Here is a 22,752-nt window from a genome sequence, read left to right on the forward strand (position 1 = left end):
CTGTACAAATGGAAAAATTTAGCTTGACACATGGCATGGAAGAAAGAGGAACACGTGACAGATGAAATCAAGCAATGCAGTGACAGTTGGTTTGACTGGGAAAAACGACCCCGTGAGAACTCGAAGCAGTTGGTATGGGCCATTTAAGAAGAATTAATGTTATATAACTGGTCTGATTTCGAAGCTGACGTTACATTTATGCATTAACAATAACATTTACTGATTATTATTGCTTATTATTAGGATAGATTTGTAGCTTAAGGCTGACGCTTTACAACTATAAAAGGAACCTAAAAGCTCAATTTAAGATAATCGAAATACAATTACTTATACTCGTTTATACAATTCAGTCTCTATTCCAAAGCAAAACTGTTCCATCTATATTCTTTTGTTCCAGATTCGAAGTGTTCTTAAAGGCTAAGTGCTCTACCAGAGTCATCCTTATTAAGAGAATCCTCCGAGACTCATTTGGCCTAGGCTTACTTATCTTATTTATCATTTTCCTTATCTTATATTTACCTTATTTCATTGCAATATTATTATTATTTATCTTCTTGCTTACAACAAATTAACTCATGTATTCTTTAAACCACTAATAAATTTAACTGTACCTTTTGAGGGGTAAATAAAAATAAGCATGGAATGATAAATTATCTCTTAATTTCTAAATTGGATATGTAAAAACGGACATCTATTTTTAGTATGATGAGTAAAAATGAACGGAGGGAGTACTTTATAGTAGCTTAAAAGGCCCGCATTAAAATTCACCTTTTTAATTAAAAGCCAAACAGTCCTCAGTAGTGTTAAGCTCTCTGCACCGATTTAATAAAAAACAATAGATGCTTTAAAAAGACAGCGGAAAGTAGTATACAATGAATGGAACTATGGAAGAGTGGGTCCCTGTACTCATAAAATGCAGAAAGGGCCCGCCTTCACTTCCACACCAATACACCATCCATGTTTTGGGTGCTTAAAGCAGGTGCAAAGCACCAATTTTAACAAAGTACCAAAAGTTCTCACTTAATTATTCCACCAAGTAATTATTCAATTTTAGTATTCCTCTGTCTCAATTTATAAGAAAATGATGATTTTTAAAATTTGTGATTTAAAATTATTCTTAAATATTTATATGATTGTAAATTAGTATATAATGTTAATTTATTTTTAAATATAAAAAGATGATATTCTTTTGGGGACAAACTAAAAAGAAAAGTGTATCACATAAATTGAAATCGAGGAAGTACGATGTATCAGGTTTCAAATATTAATCGTTTCAGTGAACCGAATTAGCTTCTTTATTGTTTCAATTAACACAGTAGTATTGATTAAGTGACGTGATTATGGAGAAATCATAGTAATTTAGGTAAGGGAAAAGGGCAAAAAAAATGCTTCTCTATTATGGAAAAAGAGCTAAAATATCCTTCATTACAAGTTAGGGTCAAAAATATCTTTTTCATCATTAAAGTTTTCAAATATACCCATATCTTAACCGAAATTCCCAACATAACCCGATTTTATTTTTTAAACCCGCTTCATTTGAACCCGACCCAACTAAATAAAAAACCCATATGGGTTACCCGCTCGTGTGCCTAGTGACTCCAGATGTAGGACTCGGGAACAAGTTGGTCACATATGGATTTTTCATTTAGTTGAGTCAGATTTAAATGGAGCGGGTTTAAAAATGAAATCGGGTTATGTTAGGGATTTCTTTAAGATAGGGGCATATTTTAAAAATTTAATGACGGAAGAAATATTTTTGACCTAAATTTATAACAGAGAATATTTTTAGCCTTTTCTCAAAGTAGAGGGGTATTTTTGACCCTTTTCCCTTTAGGCAAATATGCTTATGGTTATGCTCATTACTCATTAGACATCATCTTAAAAATGTGTAAAACTCTTAAAAAGTTTTGACTGGATGGAGTTTATCTCATACTATGAAACTATGGGATCGTTTGGTTTGTGAGAAGCTATACTAAAATCATGGTGTGAATGAATAATTTTATTGATTGATATTTGACTCAGTAGATCAAAACTAGGATATACATATAATATAATATAGTACTCTATCCGGATAAAAAAGAATGTTCACTTAATCTTTTTTTTTGAATCAAAAGATTGTTCAATTATCAATTCAAGAAATAATTAACTTTATCTTTCCAAATTTGCCCCTATTAAGTGTTATGTGATCAAATCTTAATACGTATTTAAGTGGGACAGTTTAATCAAATTATTTATTTTTATCTAGAAATTAATATTTTCTTAAAAAATATAAAAATAGGTAAGTTGACACTCTTTTTTATTCGGAGGAAGTACCGCAAAACACTACTTGGTTTTACACTAGACTAGATACATTTGTATAAATTTTTATTTTTAGTTTTAACCTTGACTTTTCTAAAGGACTTTGGGAGAAGATATTTGAAAGCGGGACTTCATCACGAAAGTAACAATCCCAAAAAGGTTATTCCACTGAGCATGCTGTAAAAGTAATCCGAATATCATAATTATTGTACAGATTATCCAATATTAATTACATCAAAATTAAAAATTCAATCAAACGGGAAATAAGATGATCTCACATTTTATTACAATATTGTTATCCCTTACCTTTTTAATCGGGTCAATTGGAGCTTTGTATTTCTTTGTAAATTTTTTACAAAAATCTTAATTTTCTTATATTCAATTAGTAAGAAGAACATTTTCTCTTCCGAACCATCCCACAAAGTTTTTTTTTTTTTCTACTTAATAACTCCGGATCCAATGCATATATAACCATAAAAACAAAATCATTATTCTGAAAACTTATTTAACAATAATGGACAAAAGTCCTCAATTATCACACATTCACCCTGTCAGTAGTAACAGTTATACTAGTGGTAGCACTATTTTAGACACAAATTTCTCTTTCTTCTTTGTTCTCTTGCTCAGTACTACAAGGGAAAGTATATTAGTACTCCCGTTTCAATTTAATACTTTTCATTTTTCGAGAATTAAAAGAGTTGTTCTTTAATTATAATTTTTTTATATGCCTTGTAAATTTAAATTATTAATTATATTAACTTATAATACTTTTTATGTAGTTTTCTAATAAATATATTTTATTTTAAAATATTTACAACTTTTATGTTCAACAAAATTAAAAAGTTTGTCTCCCAAAAAGCGAAAACTGTCAAATAAATTGAGACAGCGGACTTACTATATAAACATAAAAAGAAAAAGAAAAAAAAAATTCTTCACACAACAAAAACAGCTGTTTCCTTCACCACTCTCCTAATATCTACGTAGGAATAGTAGTTTTTCTACCCCTATATTATTTCAAGAATGGAATAAAGTGCAACTACATAAAGAAGGAATAAGTTCAGTGGCTTGTAAAGGCACAAGCACAAGCTTGAGATATTCATGCAATTCTCAATGCTGACCAACATGGCTTCTTGGTTTGCAATGTGGAATGTGTTACTAATGTTATTATTGTTTTCATGGATTTCTTGTGGAATTGCTTCTGTTTCCTATGACCATAAAGCTATTATTGTAAATGGCCAAAGAAAAATCCTCATTTCTGGATCAATTCATTATCCAAGAAGCACCCCTGAGGTATGAAAATTTACTTCACATGTTGATTTTATGTTCCATGTTTTATTCAAGACTGTATTTTTGGGAAATGGGTGTCTTAATTAGTTGCTCTCTCCCTCTCCCACTGAATTTTCACTACAAAAAAAAAATATAAAAAAAAATTGGCTTTAGCTACAAATCTCGTCGCTAAGTTGCTCGTAGCTAACAGATTTTTTTGCTAGATAGAATTAGCAACGGATTTTGCTGTTTAGCTACAGATTTTGTCCGTCGCTAATTCCTATTTTTTTTTTTTTTATAGTGTTTGATTTTTTTTTGTTTGTTTATCTTAGTTGTTATCTTTTTTTCTTGTTTTGGGGTTACATAGATGTGGCCAGATCTTATTCAGAAGGCAAAAGAAGGAGGAGTAGATGTAATACAGACTTATGTTTTTTGGAATGGGCATGAGCCTGAAGAAGGGAAAGTGAGTAAATTAAAGTAGACTATTTTTCTTCAATTATTACTGGTTTCATTATGTGCTGTTATTTAACTTTTTTTTTTTCCTTTTCCAGTATTATTTTGAAGGGAGATATGATTTAGTGAAATTTATTAAAGTGGTCCAAGAAGCAGGACTTTATGTTCATCTCAGGATTGGACCTTATGCATGTGCTGAATGGAATTTTGGGTATTGATTAAATTTTTTTTGATACACATGTATAGGCATAAAGTTAAGTTCTTGCTCATATTACTTGTTTTAATTTCAGGGGGTTTCCAGTTTGGTTGAAATATGTTCCAGGTATCAGTTTCAGAACAGACAATGAGCCTTTCAAGGTTAGATCAAGATATCATATGAAACATTTCTTCATTGCAACAGTTTTCTATAATTGTCTTGCTTTGATGTGACTTGTTTCTAATTTGGGTGTTATATTTTTTCTCTAAATATAGGCTGCAATGCAAAAGTTCACTACCAAGATTGTTGATATGATGAAATCAGAAAAGCTCTATGAATCTCAGGGTGGTCCAATTATTCTATCTCAGGTTGTTAAAAAAATTTCAGTTTCTTCTGTTATCTTTCTTTCCAGTAAATCTTGCAAATTTGTCTGATAAGGTTCTTCTTGTAGCTAAAACTAAGGTGTAAATTGGGTAAAAATATCTGTCTTTGAAAATTGAGAAATTGACATAAATAGCCGCCAATCGAAATAATAGTCAACAAATATATATTTTTTGTATATTAATGTATAATATACATAAAAATATACATTTTTTATGCAAAATAATGTATACTTCTTTTATATTTGGCTAGCGAATGTAATTATTTTTGAATGACCGGCCAAATATTTTGACAGATCGAAAATGAATATGGACCTATGGAGTGGGAACTAGGTGAACCTGGTAAAGTCTACTCAGAGTGGGCAGCTAAAATGGCTGTGGATCTTGAAACTGGTGTCCCATGGATCATGTGCAAGCAAGATGATGTCCCTGATCCTATTGTAAGTTGATTCTATATAATTTCATTGATTTTATATTCTTATGCAAAAATTATTGTCAGTTGCCAATCTAGATGTTGATGAATTAAATAGAATACTTTTTGCCCCTGCACATGGGGTGGCTTTTGTTCCCACTCCTATCTGTTTTCTTGTCTCTTCAAAAAATATTTGGAGGCCTTTGACTCTTGTAATCCACCGACTTGTGATTATGCTTGTTTCTCAGTGTTTTGCTAAAGAACATTCTTTACCTGTCTGAATCAGACTTACAATCAAAGAGATACTGTACTTGGCCTGTTTCTGATAGTTTTTCATTTTTGGCCTGTCGGCCGAAATTAATTATGGGTGCTAACCAAAATATACGAAACATACACACTGTTTATGTATATTATTTGTGTATTATGTATATTATATATATATATATATACATACATATATATATATATATACATACATATATATATATATATATATATATATAACTTGTACAATTGCTGGCTATTTTGTATATTAGATCACTGAAAGGCATTGGACTGTAATTATCTCTTACTAATTCTATAAAACATCCTGGAAAATAACTTGTATTGGCTTTCTGTTCTTTTTTCTGTTTTAAAATGAAATTTCTCTGGTATTTTACCTTAATGTATCCCTTTCCCCTGGTCAGATTAATACTTGCAATGGTTTCTACTGTGACTACTTCAAACCAAATAAGGCTAGTAAACCCAAGATGTGGACTGAAGCCTGGACAGCCTGGTAATTGCATATACATCTCTCATAAGAAATAAGTGAATAATATCTTATTTTACATCTTTGTTAGAGTTCATGGCGGGATAACTTTCCGTTCCAATAATGTGGCAGGTTTACTGAATTTGGAGGGCCAGTTCCTTACCGTCCTGCAGAGGATATGGCATTTGCTGTCGCAAGATTTATACAAACGGGAGGCTCCTTCGTCAATTACTATATGGTAATTCATTGGACTTTGAATTTTAGAAGTATATTTCTTCTGAATCCAAAGATTAGACATTGTTCTATGATTCTTTTTTTTCTTCTTCTTGGCCAGTATCATGGAGGAACAAACTTTGCAAGGACTTCCGGTGGCCCATTTATTGCTACTAGTTATGACTATGATGCACCTCTTGATGAATTTGGTATGTTTTTTGGTAAAGTATATGTTTGGATTGAACATCTTAATGTATGAGAAGGTTAAGGACCAAAATTCTGCGTCTGGTTTTGTTCTATAACCATTGGGAAAAACTTATGAGTTTTGTTTACTATCAAGTCCATGATTAGAACTAGAAACAAGATATAAATGATAGAAAAGAAGAGCGACTGAAGTGGAAATAATAGTTTTGCCAAAGTGAACTTTTGTTCCCTTTGATCTTCAGGGTTATTACGGGAGCCTAAATGGGGTCATCTGAAAGATCTGCATAGAGCAATAAAGCTTTGTGAGCCAGCTTTAGTATCTGCGGATCCAACTGTGACATCCTTAGGAAACTATCAAGAGGTGACATTTATTTGGTTTCTTCTTAAACCAGTCAGCATTACCAGATTTGAAGTGAAATGAAACTTACATTTTCTCTTACAGGCCCGTGTTTTTAAGTCGGAGTCTGGGGCCTGCGCTGCCTTCCTAGCAAATTACAACCAGCACTCTTTTGCTAAAGTGGCATTTGGGAACCGGCATTATAACTTGCCACCCTGGTCTATCAGCATTCTTCCTGACTGCAAGAACACTGTATATAATACTGCAAGGGTGAGAAAAAGACTGTTCTCCTCAAGTACTTATGCTATTAGGGGTCATTTGGTTGCTGGTTAGGAAGTGAAATATTCTGTATTAAAACCAGCATAACTAGTACCATGTTTGGTAACATTTTAGTTTCTATGTATAAAATTCAGCACACCAAGTGCGGTGTTTGGTTACCAGTTTACAGTCCCGCATAACTAAAACATGTGTAAGTTACGAGTCAATTTATGTTTATTTTAGGCAAGGTAGAAGATAGAATAACTAATACATGAATTAGTAATGCCTGCATAACTAAACGCATACCTAATCCCTGCATTACTAATACCTACATCACTCAAAGCAGCAACCAAAGGACCCCTTAGTGCATAACGATGAAAATGTCTCACAATTTTTAATAATCTTTACTTTCTTGAGAGAAGTTGCCTTGTACCTAACTGCACAGCCAGAAGTCTGACAGCACACTGTTAATTCAATGTGAAGGTTGGTGCTCAAATTTCTCAGATGAAGATGACTCCAGTCAGTAGAGGATTCTCTTGGGAGTCATATAATGAAGAGGCAGCATCGCATGAAGACGATACCTTCACAGTTGTTGGGTTATTGGAGCAGATAAATATCACAAGAGATGTATCGGATTATTTGTGGTACATGACTGTGTAAGTGCTTCACAAACAAAATAAGGAAGTTAGTTACATTCGAACTACTTCAGATTGCTCACATGTTTATGATTAATAATGTTTACCCGCAGCGTCGAGATTGATCCAACAGAAGGATTTTTGAATAGTGGAAATTGGCCATGGCTTACGGTCTTCTCTGCTGGCCATGCATTGCATGTATTCTTGAATGGTCAATTAGCAGGTCTGCTGTCTTTTGTTGCATACAATTGTTGCTTGTGTCTCTTTTTTTATTTATTTTTATTGGAGGTTTGAGGCTTTCCATTGCATGCAATTTACGACCCAAGTGAGGAAACAATTTGGTGTAAGAAAAAAAAAAATGATGTCCTAGACAAGTGGCACTTTGTTATTTAACATTTCCGTTCATCCAAACTTCTTGCAGGAACTGTTTATGGAAGTTTAGAAAACCCAAAACTAACTTTCAGCAGTGGTATAAATCTGAGAGCTGGTGTCAACAAGATTTCTCTGCTAAGCATTGCTGTTGGTCTTCCGGTTTGTCCCTCTCCCTCCACCCCCTCTTTCGCTATTGCACGTGCTTATTATTGCTTGGTTCTATGAGCTGCACTAAAATGAAACTGATTTTCAGAGTTATACTTCAGTGTTTCCAAAATTTGCTCATCATGTCTTGCTTTTGCTTATACTTGAATGTAGAATGTTGGCCCTCATTTTGAGACATGGAATGCTGGTGTTCTTGGACCAGTTTCACTTAATGGTCTTAACGAAGGGACAAGAGATTTAACATGGCAGAAATGGTTCTACAAGGTTTGTCTTTTTAGATGTTCAAAAAAAATTGTTAGCTTAGATGCCTGTCTGTATACCTGACTGTTCATTTCTTTTACCAGGTTGGTCTAAAAGGAGAATCCCTGAGTCTTCATTCGCTCAGTGGTAGCCCATCTGTTGAGTGGGTTGAGGGCTCTTTAGTGGCTCAGAAACAGCCACTCAGTTGGTATAAGGTGCATAACTCATATCTTCTCTATCATTTTAGTTATTAGAGTAAAAGTTATCCTTCAATAAGACAGGAAAATTAGGTTCTTCTAAAGCTCGGTATATAAGCATAGGTCATGGGCATTACTGAAAGGAGTAAGTCTTTATGGGGCAGTGCTAACATTTAACTGTAGGGAAGCTTACGTGATATAACGACTTAAGCCCACTAATTATTACCAAAAAATAGCTAGATTTTCATTTTATAGTAGATTTTTAATGTATGTATGTATGGCAGCCAGTGTGTGTATGTATGCATGCATGTATGACTGTATGGCTGCAAGTGTATGTGTGTATTTATGATATGTTTTGAAAAGAAACTGTTGGTATGTTTTGAAAACTCAATAATGTCACCATAATTTGTTATTAGTGGTATAAATAGTGGTATTTATGAAAATTCCTCTTTACTGTAACACGGCTCATATCAAGAATTCAAATTTCTTTTCAAAAAAAAAAAAAAAAGGCCCGAGTAAAAGCCCACTAAATCCCTTTGCTTTATTTGCAGACTACATTCAATGCTCCAGACGGAAATGAGCCTTTGGCGTTAGATATGAATACCATGGGCAAAGGTCAAGTATGGATAAACGGTCAGAACCTCGGACGCCACTGGCCTGCATATAAATCATCTGGTAGTTGTAGTGTCTGTAACTATACTGGCTGGTTTGATGAGAAAAAGTGTCTAACTAACTGTGGAGAGGGCTCACAAAGATGGTAAGTAATGACGAACCTTAGTGGATTTTCCTCCGCTGTAACGAGAAGCTCTCAACTTAACTAAGAATCATAAATTCAGGTACCATGTACCCAGGTCTTGGCTGTATCCTACTGGAAATTTGTTAGTTGTATTCGAGGAATGGGGTGGAGATCCTTACGGGATCACTTTAGTCAAAAGAGAAATAGCAAGTGTTTGTGCTGATATATATGAGTGGCAACCACAGTTGTTGAATTGGCAAAGGCTAGTATCTGGTAAATTCGACAGACCTCTCAGACCTAAAGCCCATCTTCGGTGTGCACCTGGTCAGAAGATTTCTTCAATCAAATTTGCAAGTTTTGGAACACCTGAGGGAGTTTGTGGAAGCTTTCAGCAGGGGAGCTGCCATGCGCGACGATCATATGACGCTTTTGAAAAGGTATTTATGAATCATATTTTGATGAGTTGACATTCATAATTGAGTTTAGCTATAAAAAAGGGATTTTTTTTCCATTTTTGGCCCCGTTGGTCGAAATTAATTACGGGCACTAGCCAAAATATACAAAAACCTATACATTGATTATGTATATTTTGCATATGTATATTATACTTAATATACAAAACCTACATTTGCTGGCTATTTTTATTTTGAGCGGTCCAAAAATGTAATTATCCCTAAAAAATTTAAGTTTATTACTGGGTAAATATGAGAGACTGATTGGTCCATATCCGCTTTTTTCCTAACGAGCTCCTATCTTCTGTTTATATTCACCTGTTTCTTCTGATTTATTTAAGCAGCTATGTCTGAAGGGTCTGAACTATCTGAACTACTTGCATCTTTAATTGGCTATTCTTATATTTGCAGAATTGTGTTGGGAAAGAGTCTTGCTCAGTACAGGTGACTCCAGAGAATTTTGGAGGTGATCCGTGTCGGAATGTTCTGAAGAAACTCTCAGTGGAAGCCATTTGTAGTTGATGATCCCGAGGATACAAGTGGTTTCAGTGAGTTTTCTTAAACACCGCGTGATAGAAATATTTAACCACTCCTTTAAACATATTTTTCAAACAAGCCACTAGACATCCATGCATAAATCGGCACCACCATTTTTTGGCTTTGCTTGGGGGTGAAGTTGTACAGTTAAGCAACACACCTCTTTGATCAAAGTTCACTTGATTGCGAAGATGATTGGTGAAAGATTGTGTACATTTTAGTTACTGTAAAACAAGCGTTTGAGGTTTCGTCCAAGTGCACATCGGGACGATTCTTGATGAGAAATCAAGAAAATGTGCAAATTTTGTTTGTGCTAGAGACTTGGAAAGCATTTTGCTTTCATGGAGTTCAACATTGTACAATGTATCATGTATGTAAGAAAGCAATAATTCATTGCTTTTATGATGTTGCAATACCATCAAGCTCTTTCAATTATGTTTTCTCACTCTTGTTCCTCTGCATGTGTTGTCTGTTGAAAGTGTTGCTTCTTGACAGCTTCGCAAGTAGACATACTAATATGAAATACTGCCTTAATCATGTGCCGAAAGTGCACCTTAAATGTGTTTCACATGAGATAAGTGGAAGCTACTATGATTCTCTTAGGGTGAAAATAGAAAAGAAAAGGGTCTAAAGCTTCACTTTACACATAGGTAATGCAGGGTATAAATCTTACTAATGTCTTCCTTCTTGCTTCTTTTTTCACCTTATTCATGACTTTTTCTCCTAATGAAAAGAAGAAGAAGAGTGAGCTGTGTACAGTGGCGGATCCAGGATTTTCATTCAGGGTGTTCGGAAAAAAAAAAAGAAGCTAAACATACACTGTAATTTTTTGCCAAGGGTGTTCAAAAGTTAATATATGCACATAAATACAGAAAATTTATCCTATATATACATTGTAATTTTTTGCAGAGGGTGTTCGGGTGAACACCCTCACTTACACGTAGATCCGCCCCCCGCTGTGTAGCCATACTGCACTAAACAAGCTTGCGGAGTTAATGGAACTACCGGGTCTTTTTTCGTACAAAGTGCCAAGTGAAAATAACAAACAGTAGGGGTGCAGGATGAATGGACTTCAAATTCCAAATCAGGACATTACACCAGGGATGGAGCTACAAGCCTGTCTACGGGTTCGACATAAATCAGTAACTTCGACCCAAATTCTGTATTTGTATTTAAAAGTTCACTTAGTATCTCTTTCTCTGATTCCATCAAGACTGAGAACTCATTTTGGCATAATTATAACTCATCCGAGTTGGTATGCTCATTCTCAAGATAAGGTTTCATGTCCCCCTTCATGTATTTACATTTCGACTTTAAATATAAATATGACACTTTATCGCTTTTAGGAGAATTTTTATTAGGAAAAAACAATGAATATTCCAAACATATGGGTTCATAGCAAACTGAAACTGCTGCTGGATTACTTGAATTTTGTTGGAGCTCAAAGTATAAGAAACCTGAACTTGTTTGGCTTGCAAGCACATAGATCCTAGGTATTTTGTTAAAGTTTTATATCCCACCATATTGGATGCTTTCATACATAAAGAGATCCCTAAGCAAGATTGTTTAAACTATGCTCAATCATAGCCCTGTGTTCCAAGCTTGCAGTACACAAAATATCTGGTAACATTCCATCAGATGTATTGCTAAAAGGTACAAGTAATGTTTCAACAATGTAACCAGCAAAATAAATTAAAAACGGAAACAAAATGGTCGTTGGCAGGCTGGAAATTTCAGCCTTTGTCCTATGAAGCAACAAAAAAGAAAAAAACTTTGCAACTTTCTTTCTACATATCAAAATCATCAGAAGTAAGACCACTTTCACTATACCAGTACATACTATAGTCAGTCAATCTTCACCAACAAGTATATTTTCCGACAAAGCAGAAGCAAGTAGAGGAGCCGATTGTTCCTGTTAACACCAAGAAGGCATACAAAACAATCAACATGACCTTTTGTCACTACACTCGTAATAACTTATGAGCTATCTCTTGATCAGTCAATCTTCACAGAGGAGTAGATTTTCCGGACAAACCAGAAGCAAGCGTAGAAACCAATTGTTCCCGTTAACACAAAGAATGCATACGATGCAATCAACATGTAACCGAAATACAAGATGCCTGAAACCAGCTTCGTAATTTCCAACTTGCTGAAGAAATAGAAAACAGAGTAGAGAAAGAAGTACAAAGCCGAGGATCCAGCAGTCAGATAAGCTCTCCACCACCAATAATAATCTTCACTGCACAACTGGAAGTAGCAGAGAACCATTGTTATCTCCGCACACGTGATTATCAAGATCAGAAAAACTATAAAAAGGAAGCCGAAGATGTAGTAGAACTGGTTCAGCCATATGGAAGTCAAAATGAAGAACAACTCAATGAAAACAGCCCCAAACGGAAGAATGCCACCGATAAGAATTGAAAAGGCCGGTTTCATGTACCATGGCTGCTCCGGTATTTGTCTAGGTATTTTGTTTGTCTTAACTGGCTCTTCAATGACCACTTTTTTATTGCCGATGTAGGCGCCAACAAACACTAAAGGTACTGAGATTCCAAACCATAAGCACACAAGAGCAAACATAGTTCCAAAAGGCACAGCTCCGGAAGATTTCTCTCCCCAGATAAGAGCGTTCAGCACAAAGAAGACAGCAAAAAGTATACCGGGGAACATAAAAGCCGTTCTCAAAGTAATCCTCTTCCACTCCGTTCCCCTAAGTGTTCTGTAAAGACGTGCAGAAGAATAGCCGGCAAACAAGCCCATGAAGACCCAGAGCAGAACCATGGCAGTCATAAGTCCACCACGGTTAGAAGGTGATAAGAAACCCAGCACAGCAAAGATCATTGTCACTAGTGTCATCGCAAATATCTGGACACCTGTCCCAACATAAACACACAATAATCCACACTTAATAGGAGGGCGGAAAACATCTCCGTGAACAAGTTTCCATCCTGTTTCTTCCTGAGCTTCATCTTGTGTTTCCAGTTGATTATAGTTAGCAATATCTCTGTACAAAGTTCTCATCATGATCATTGCAACCATACCAGAAAGGAAGAGGACAATCATAAGGGAGTTTATGATGGAAAACCAGTGGATCTGATCATCATTCATGAGAAGGTATGTATCCCAACGAGAAGCCCACCTTATATCACTCTCCTGCAGAAAACAGATATTAAATAATTGTTTCGTGCTTGATGTAGGACAGATAACGGTTCAATAAGAAGAATACCTTGAAGGAAACATCATAGGTAAATACAACTTCCTTATCTGTATCTACTTCTTGGGGTATAACACCACCTAGAATTAAATTTTTTGTATTCTGGTTGCAGGTCGTCACTTGAGGGTTCTTGTCATTCCACTCCTTGTACTCATGATTAATGCTGTCAAGAAAAATCAAGTGAGAGAAGAACAGGAATAATCAATTTGAATACAGACAGCAAGGAAGAGGTTTGCATCTAAACCTATTTGGAGTGACTTCAAACCCAACAATACGAGCTGTATCGGTTTCAGGATCCTTGTGGTACATGACTCGAAAGCTTAAGTGGTTGTTGATAAAATACTTTCCCTCTTTACTCTGGAAGAAGAATCAAGGGTCAGATTACTTAGCAAGGATTATATTCTATAGTAATTCAGTGGTTGCACTAACCCCAGCATAATTTCCCTTGAACCCAACACGGAAACCATGCTCATAAGTAGTTGACTGACTTCCATCTCGCCTTTGTCTAAGAACAGCAACAGGAAGGTTATCTAGAATCCTGCATAATTATTTTGAATAATCAAAGTTTAATTTTGGAGGCAGCGCAAAAACATGAGCAAAAATATAATGCATGGCGGGACTGAACTGGGAAAAAAAAAAAAAACTAAATTGATCTTACATATTGACTCTGTACTCATCATCAATCTTTTCCTTGAAGTTCTTTGCAGATTCAGCATCAAGTTTTTGTCGACAAACCACTTGGCATGGCTGTTCTTGTCTCATTTGGAACTGTGAATAATTCACAAGTTATAAACAACCCAGCTTGTTTACTGGTAAGTAACTAAGTACATGAACAAACATTTTTAGTGCCATTTTCAAACTAGATGTAAAAAGCATATCCTTACATTATAAACTGAATTCTCTATTCGGTCCCCTCGAAGTACCTCCCCCAAATTCTCCGCACTATTCAAAATTTCAGTAGGTTTGCAATACTTCAAGTAATAATAGTCATATGGTAGTTGTGTCTTTGTAGATGACAGCTTGTTTACTTTGATATTGAGGGAATCACCCTGCAAAGACATATATAAGAACAGCCTTGTTAGATAATTATACATATTGCAACTCTCAAATAAAGTGAAAATAGTATCTTTCGAGTGATCTTCTTTCGGATGTTTCAACTCCAGCAACTAGTACAACATGTTAACAAACAGATGAAACTGAGACAATCAAATCAGTGCAATGCCCAATATTTCTTGCATAGGATTTTCAAGACATAAACCAATAGATAAACATATAATCACTTCAAGACGAGCAGATTTAATAAGAAGAAACGCCAAGAAGGGCTCATAATATACAACATGTTTCTGTTGAGTTCACACTGAATTAGTCACTGTTTAAAAAAAAAAAAAAAAATCTTATTGCACATTTGCTATGAGTTAAATGTATTCTGCCAAAGGCATTCATCCAAGCAGACCAACGCAAAATAAAAAGGCAGAGGAAATCAGCATATAGGAAATAGATACACATGCATTCACTGTCTCAAACTTGGTCTATATACAGGTAATAAAAAACTTAAAGAAAATTTTAAAATACAATTTTATATGTAGCAGGTGCAATCCATAGCCTCTAAATACTGGAACTGCCTTCGTTGTAACAAAGAGTCGTGGTGACATCATATAAGGCAGTGGAGATGCCTATCCAGAGGAACTTGAGCTCAACTTCAGCAAAATTAATCAAATGTGACTTATTTTCCAGGGATTAGTCTATCAACAGGGATATAAATTATCAAATGAACCTCCAGATGAATTCATTCACTACTATCACATCCACTTTACAAGCCAAACATTTTTGCTTAATCAATAGATTCAAACTAGTATGATTCACAAGAACACAAAAATGTATAAACCTTTGAAATTGATAGACTCCCAAATTTGAAAAATGTCCAAATTATTAAAGAAATGATTATGGGTAGAAATTAATGGACACCAAAACTGAAAAATTTCTCGATTATTTAAGAAAATGATTATGGGTAGAAAAATACTGGACACCCAAAACTGAACAATGCCTCAATTATTTGAGAAATGTTTACGGATAGAAATTACTGGACACCCAATACTGAAAAATGTAATGATTACGAACAACATGCCCAGTGTAATCCCATTGGGGAGTCTAGGGAGGGTAGGGTGTACGCAGACCTTACCCTACATCGTGGAAGTAGAGAGACTGTTTCCAACAAACCACTCGGCTCAAGAAAAGCATTTCAAAGTATTTGAAAAGAAAATACGGAAATGAAGAGGACATGTCAACTAATAAGGAAAACAGTACATATCATACAAAACAGGAAACAATAACAACAGCAAAAAATGCGATAACAGGTGGTAACATAAATCGAAGAACAATAAACTGTGAGAATAATGTTAATACTATTGGTATAGAAAGAGAAATAGATACGCCAGATGCGGTGCTCCACCCTACCACCAAGCCTATCCCACAGAAAAGCAAAACAACACTCACCTACCTACTAGCTGTCTACCTATTTCACGATCTCCATACCTTCCTATCTAAGATCATGTCCTCTGTAAGTTGAATATGCGCTATGTCCTATCTAATCACCTCTCGCTAGTACTTCTTCGGCCTACCTCTCCTAATGTAATGATTATATGTAGAAATTAATGTACACCCAAAACTGATAATTTTCTCAATTATTCTAAGGAATGATCACGGATAGAAATTAATGGACACCCAAAAAATGAAAAAATGCCTGAATTATTCAAGAAATGATTATAGGTACTACTAGCTGATCCTAATAGCATTCGTTTTGGTATAAATATCAAATAAAGAGAAAAACACAAATGATCAAATCAGGTGCAAATAAAGGGTGGAGATAGAAGAAGGATTTATACAGTTTGAAAATCACGAGGAGCAACACCAGGAAGATAGAATGAATGCGTAGACGAGATGAGGAACAAGAATGAGATGAAAATGCATGATTTTTGTGGATCCATGTGAAACTCCATGCTTCTTTTTTCCCTGCACACAGAAGAGTGCAATTAGGAGAAAGTTTTATGCATAATCCAAGGTTCACCGTTTTTCATTAAGTACTGCACCTCTTTACAAGCTTGTTTGGAGAGTTGTTACCTGTTACTCTAATTGTTTAATATTATTCCCTCCAGCCAATTTATGTGATATAATTTAATTAAACACAAAGTTTATGATTTTTTGTTTGATAAATCATTTAATTAAGAGTAAAAATGAAGTTTTCAGTTAATGCTAAAAAGTAGAGTGTATCACAAAAATTGAGACAGAAGGAGTATTACTTTAATGCGATATCTATCTTAGATGCTATTTAAAATTTACTGTATATGGTATTGTTAGTAACGATGACAAGTTTTATTTTATGTAACAACTAATTTAGTGTGTTCAAATGTTATTTTTCTTCTTCTTATTTTATCGTTGCTTATTATTCAACTAGTTCTTCTGCACGTGCGTTGCACGTGTATTTCTTGTTTCTTCCCATGTATTATTCAAAATTATTCTGTTCTTATTTTCTAATAAGATCCTAGAGCTTGATATCATCTCGGATAACTATGGTGCTTTCTTTGCATTGTCACTATCACTACAAGGGGCGCTTCTTGCTCTCCTTATTTAACTAAATGGAACTTAGATAAAGGCAACTTGATTAAAAAAAAATTATAAGATGTGGAAGCCAATTTATATAGAACTTAAATAAAGAGGAAAGTGTAGAAAGAATTGGTTCATTTATCAAAATAATAGAGTCTAATTTATTGTTGCTTCATCCCTCTCTGTTAATAATGAACTTCATGAATGCCACCAACTAAATGTATGCAGTAAAATGACGATTCCCAGGACCGTTGGTTAGTATATGTTTGATTTAATGTTTCTCGATATATATAAGATCTTGTCTGCAAGAGCATGAGACAGATAATAAAGAATTGTAAGTCATATGTCAACATCATAATTTCATCGAAATATATGTCCATCTAGGGATGTTCCGGAAGATTTTACTACATTGTTTTTGGATACTTCGTAAGTTGTTTTGTAATTTTTTTCACCGTACCAATCCTGAAATACATTGGAAAGATAGCTAAGAAGAAATAGTCAAATGTCATGTAGAAGAAAAGAAAGAGAAGGACAGTTGAAGTTACTATTGAACTTACACATGTAAGCTTTTCTTTTATAAAAAAAAAAAAAAAAAAAAAGTTGGCACTCTAAAACTTACATACTTAAAAACTACATAAAAATGTATTATAATTTTAATACTTAAAATGTTTCAGAAAAAAAACTATTGTCAAATAAAAATATTGTTTTACATACAAAAAAAGGTAAAATAGGACTATATTGCTGAAATTTGCTTGGCATAGGTCAACTGGACTCATGTTTAAAAATATTAAAGGCACATAAACTAAAATATAAATGAACAAAGTTCAAAATAATTCCATCATACTACCAACAAAACCGGAAGAAGATAAAACATAAGTCAATTCCATAAGATTTATTTTGATTTGAAATCCATAGAAATCGAAGAAATAACATTGAGTAACACAACAGAATGAAAGAGAAAATCAATGAAACAAAGTGGTCAGAGAATACATTTCCACAAAACTGGGTTGCGCCTGAATATCCAAAAACAATCACAATATTCGATGTACTTGATAAAAAATGCATCCTAACCAAATATTTGTACCCTCCACATCACCGAAAATGTCTATGTCATATTTAACTCAATAATTGAATTACCCAAACTCTTAATAACTCTAACAAAGTTATAAACATTATCAGGACCAATCTCTCTGCTTGTACCACCATTTTGGTACTTCACACGACCACCAAAATGAACCTTCAAAGACCATCCTTAGATTTGTGATTCTCATCATCAGGAACCTAAATAACCAGAATAACTCATTAAAAGCAGGGGCGGATTTAGAGAGTGGGGAGAGTGTTCACCCGAACACTTTCGGCAAAAAATTACAGTATATATAGGGTAGATTTTCTGTGATTATGTGTATATATATATATATATATATATATATATATATATATTAACTTTTGAATACCTGAATAAAATGCAAAAGGTCTAGCATCCTATGTTGGATTCCCAGGAACAACATTAGTTTTTATATTTAGCTTTTGTTGTTTTTTTCTGAACCCCTGAGTAAAAATCCTAAATCCGCCATTGATTAAAAGGGATAACTTTCCAGCCATCTACATTAATCCTATGCATAGTATCAAACCCATTATTTAATAATCCATGAATTTGCTCATTTATATCAAAATTTATATACTGAGCCACATTAGCAATCAAAATAGAGTAATTAACAAAGAAAAAGGCAGAAAAACTCACAGAAAATCCAACCGCGGATTTCAAGGACAAAAGAAAATACGGGTGAAATTTTGAAAAGAAACTAAAAGCATAGGCCAGCATTGTAGAACATGAGGCAAAATACAAAACTGAAATATACTACATTTACGGAAGAAGGCCTAACAGATGAGTATATCAGCCATAAAACAGTGGCAGCTCTTGGCGTAAATCTGTTAGGCTTTAGGTTTATTTGATTTAATGTTGGTTTTTAAAAAAAAAAAAAAAATATTAAACAGATCTTCGACTAAATAATTATAATTTCCGTCAATGATCGATCGTATAGAAAGCATTCTTCTTTTGGACTTACAATCGACTTTGTTGAATAACTAATTTATTATATATGTATTCACAAGCTTAAAGTAAATAATACAATTTCATGCTTTCATCCAACTTGTCAAAAACTGCTTCAATGTTTTTTTCTTTAACACCAGTAGTATAATATGCAAGTTAAAAGTTAACAACAAATTACTGTACAGAAAAATCTAATTACTATCCTAGAAAAATTCTATCCTACAGTAATAGAATAAGTAGAAGCAGGGTAAGGGTGAAAACATGTTATTATACTAACAAAATAAAATAGAAAAGACAAACGATCTCTAACATGATTATCAAGAACCATAAGTAATAAAAAAATCTCACGCTTGAGGACATCAAGAATTATCAAGAGGGAATAGAAACACTAATGAAGCAAAAGATAAACCGGCCGCAATGGGATTTACTACTACCTCATACGTGGGAGTTAAGTGTCTCTCCGTCAACATTTTACATGTGTCTGCTTCATCGAATTCTAATTATGTAATATTCTTTTTCGTTCAGTTGTAGCAAACACACATCAGGATAAGTCAATTAAAATATCCATATCGCAAAATAATCATACCAAATGATTAGAGAGAACAGCCTTATTTGAACCATTCCCGTATTCTCCTTCCCATCCATGCTCTTCTGCTTGTCCAAACCTCTTCCTGCATTAAACTTCATAAAGAATTGTCTTAATTGGAGTCCAGTCTCCAACAATCATAAATTATTCTACAGTAAAAACATGATAACAGATTTTCTTATACTTTGCAGAAATGAAATAAGTTGAACTTCTCTGTTTTAATTGACTAATTGGAAGAAAAGAAGTACTAATAAAATGAGAATCCAAAACATAAGGTTTTCATGTTTGGCAAGGTTACAAATCAATATAATTAAGATTGAAACAAATGAAGAGTCGCTTGAAATACTAATAAGTTAGAGCGATTTTCGATTGAAATATACTTAGGCCTCATTTGTTTGCACTTAATGGAGGTCTGAATCTTAATCATTCAGATTCAGCCCATTAAGTGCAATTATTTTTAAGGTCTGAATTCTAATTATTCATATTCAGCCTATTAAGTGCATTTGTTTTGTTTCCTTATAAAACTTCTTAATGGATCTGAATAGGTCTGAATAAATCAGATCCATAAGAGAGTCTTATTCCATTCAGACTCATTAAATAATTTCACGCCTCTGTCTCTCTTATCAGCCAAAAAATTTCGCGCCTCTGCCTTACTCTTCTCAACCAAAATACCATTTTTTGCCCTCTTAAACTGGTAAGTTTTCATAATCTTTATAAGTATTTTTTATATTCACAATATTTTTGGATGCATTGCCTGCTGAATTTTTTGTTGCCCCATTTATGAAAAAAGATTAAACTTTTTGCTCAAAGTAATAGGAAACTTTATTTTTTGGGTTTAAGGTTGTGTTGAGAATAGTACCGTGATAGAAATTTATGGGTTTGGGGCTATCATATCTATGAAGAATGATAAAGTGTTCATTAAAAAACAGTTTGGACGCTCGCTTGATGTTGTGTTCAGTATATTGTTAATGTGTTGAGTAATAATGGACTGGAATAGCTTTCTCATCCTAGCAAATCTTTTGTGGGTGGACCTTGCCTCTATGATGTTATTCATATATTAAATTTTGAAATTAAGAAACATACGACTGAACTAAGGTCATGGCACTTCTTGTGTTTTTGGTGTTGTGTGCAACTTATATTCTAGTGCAGAAAGAAGTTGGAACAAGTTGGTTAGTTGCTGAGCACCAATTGTAACTTTTTTTGATTTGCACTTCAAAAGTATAAATTTATTTTACTGAAATGAGATTTTTATAATATTTTATTGATATAGTGTAATTTCACATGCACATTTAGATATTAAAAACAAACAGACTTAATCATTCAGTGTCCAGCTCTAGAGACCACATCTTAAATTTCAGATGTGCATTCAGATCCAGCCATTTAGATCTTAATGCACATCTTAATTTTCAAATGTGTATTCAGATTCAGACATCTTAATCTTAATGGAAACAAATGAGGCCCGAGTGTTGGAGGTATCGGTTGATGCAAAAATGAGGAAACCTGATAAAGAAAAGGTGCAATAAACATTCTAATAAATATAGATTAGGGGAATCAATGGTATGGCGTTAACGCGCTTTGTGAGTGGTTGTGACTCTTCGGAAGCGTAGGCTTGGGGATTCGAGAATCTTTTTTTAAAGGTTTGGTTGGATATTTTGGGAAAAAATAAATAGGATAATTAGGTTTTTAAAAAAGGTATTTATGTAATTTAACTTTCAAGTTAGGGTAATTTAAAAAGGGTATTTAGGTAATTTAACTTTAGATAATCCTATTTTATCTTTTACATTATTCTTTTTTATAATAACTCTATCCTGATACTTACTTATCTTTATAGTATTATAAATTAATTCTTCAAATTGTTGATGTGTGACATTATGTAATATGAAAACTACATGATCTATCCAAATATTGTATCAAAAGTGAAAATAATACGGTAAGATACAATCCGATATGCTATGAAATAATATACAACAACCATTCAAACAAGATGTTAATCTCATTATCTACCTTTGTTCCTTTATATTATCGTTAATTAAACTTTTTTCTTGTTCAAAGTTAATGAAATGTGTTAAAAAGAATTGTGGGAATACCAGGGTTAGATAGTTAAATCTCAAGTCATTTCCAATATTGATTCCTAAATTTTAAAATAACTCTTTTGACTTAAAGCTACGAAAATATCATTATGTTATTGTGGGATGTGTGTCGAGACAGTATGCTTGAATGATTAAAAAAAAATTAATATTTAAGTTAAAATACAATAATAAAATTATTTATTCATTCAATTTCGAAACGTGCAGACTTACATACTAGAATAGGGGTATGCATTAGGTTTTACATTATTCGATTTCGGTATTCAATTTCTAAGAAGCAATCCAATTCGAACCAAAATAAGTTTGGTTGGGTTCAATTTTTCTCTTTTCGGTTCGATTTTTCCGGTTTGATAATTATTCGGTTGCTTCATATAAGATAGTTAACAAAATCGGATAGTTATATTTGAATGGTGAAAAAGAACAAATATTATAGACATCAATGAGAAGGAATCAAGTCAAATCTCTTAAACACATTTTTTTAATACTAACATCTATGTTCGTGCTTTGCACGAATATATCTTGAGTCAAATATTATGAAATGCGTATTTTAGATTAATAAATTTTCAACTTATATATATTCTAAAAAAATAATTATATCAATTTTATCCAATACAGAATAATTTTCTTACAAAACTTATATAATTCTTCAAGTCGTATATAAAAAATCCATCAACATTTCACACGTTGTTTTTACGAACGCGCAATGCTTTTAAACGTGAAATGGAAATGGTAAAAATGTCCCTAACGTATTGAAAATGGTTTAAATTTGCTCTCCTCCCCCTATTGGACCCCTATTGCACTTAACGTTAGTTTTCAGGTTAAAATTGTCCCTCCTTCCACCTATTTTGCACCCAATTGACTTTACGGTTTAAAATGTCCCTCCTTTTAATAGGATTATAAAAAATCATATCTATGATTTTAATTAAATAGATTGTACTGATTGATTGGTCCACATAGATATTAGACCCAGCCCATAAGTAACCCCACCCATCCCAATATATTATGTAGCTTAATTAGTAATATGTTGTTAATAGTTGATTAGAAATTCAAAGTCCTACCTATCGGATAAAATTTTAAAGATTAAGAATTTTATTCAAACATTGTTATATTTGTTTT

The 22,752-nt window shown here is 33.5% G+C and overlaps 2 protein-coding genes across 2 annotated transcripts; one reads left to right on the plus strand and one right to left on the minus strand.

The window, feature by feature from the left end:
- Window positions 1–3,239: 3,239 nt before the first annotated feature.
- On the plus strand, window positions 3,240–10,534 carry LOC132603715 (beta-galactosidase). The gene is made up of 19 exons (XM_060316902.1): window positions 3,240–3,588; window positions 3,932–4,027; window positions 4,116–4,228; window positions 4,308–4,374; window positions 4,489–4,581; window positions 4,890–5,033; window positions 5,692–5,780; window positions 5,886–5,991; window positions 6,088–6,175; window positions 6,413–6,531; window positions 6,613–6,777; window positions 7,249–7,421; window positions 7,514–7,623; window positions 7,822–7,931; window positions 8,091–8,201; window positions 8,282–8,392; window positions 8,926–9,131; window positions 9,211–9,547; window positions 9,974–10,534. The coding sequence occupies exons 1-19, from the start codon at window positions 3,397–3,399 to the stop codon at window positions 10,082–10,084; spliced, it is 2,541 nt and encodes an 846-aa protein (XP_060172885.1). The 5' UTR covers window positions 3,240–3,396; the 3' UTR covers window positions 10,085–10,534.
- Window positions 10,535–11,711: 1,177 nt separating this feature from the next.
- Window positions 11,712–16,404, minus strand: LOC132603716 (transmembrane 9 superfamily member 7-like). The gene is made up of 7 exons (XM_060316903.1): window positions 16,196–16,404; window positions 14,198–14,362; window positions 13,972–14,081; window positions 13,743–13,851; window positions 13,558–13,670; window positions 13,326–13,476; window positions 11,712–13,252 (listed from the first exon to the last, which is right to left on the minus strand). The coding sequence occupies exons 1-7, from the start codon at window positions 16,307–16,309 to the stop codon at window positions 12,095–12,097; spliced, it is 1,920 nt and encodes a 639-aa protein (XP_060172886.1). The 5' UTR covers window positions 16,310–16,404; the 3' UTR covers window positions 11,712–12,094.
- Between the last annotated feature and the right edge of the window lie 6,348 nt (window positions 16,405–22,752).

The sequence above is a fragment of the Lycium barbarum genome, chromosome 7 (assembly GCF_019175385.1).
Source record: "Lycium barbarum isolate Lr01 chromosome 7, ASM1917538v2, whole genome shotgun sequence".
Lineage (NCBI taxonomy): Eukaryota > Viridiplantae > Streptophyta > Magnoliopsida > Solanales > Solanaceae > Lycium > Lycium barbarum.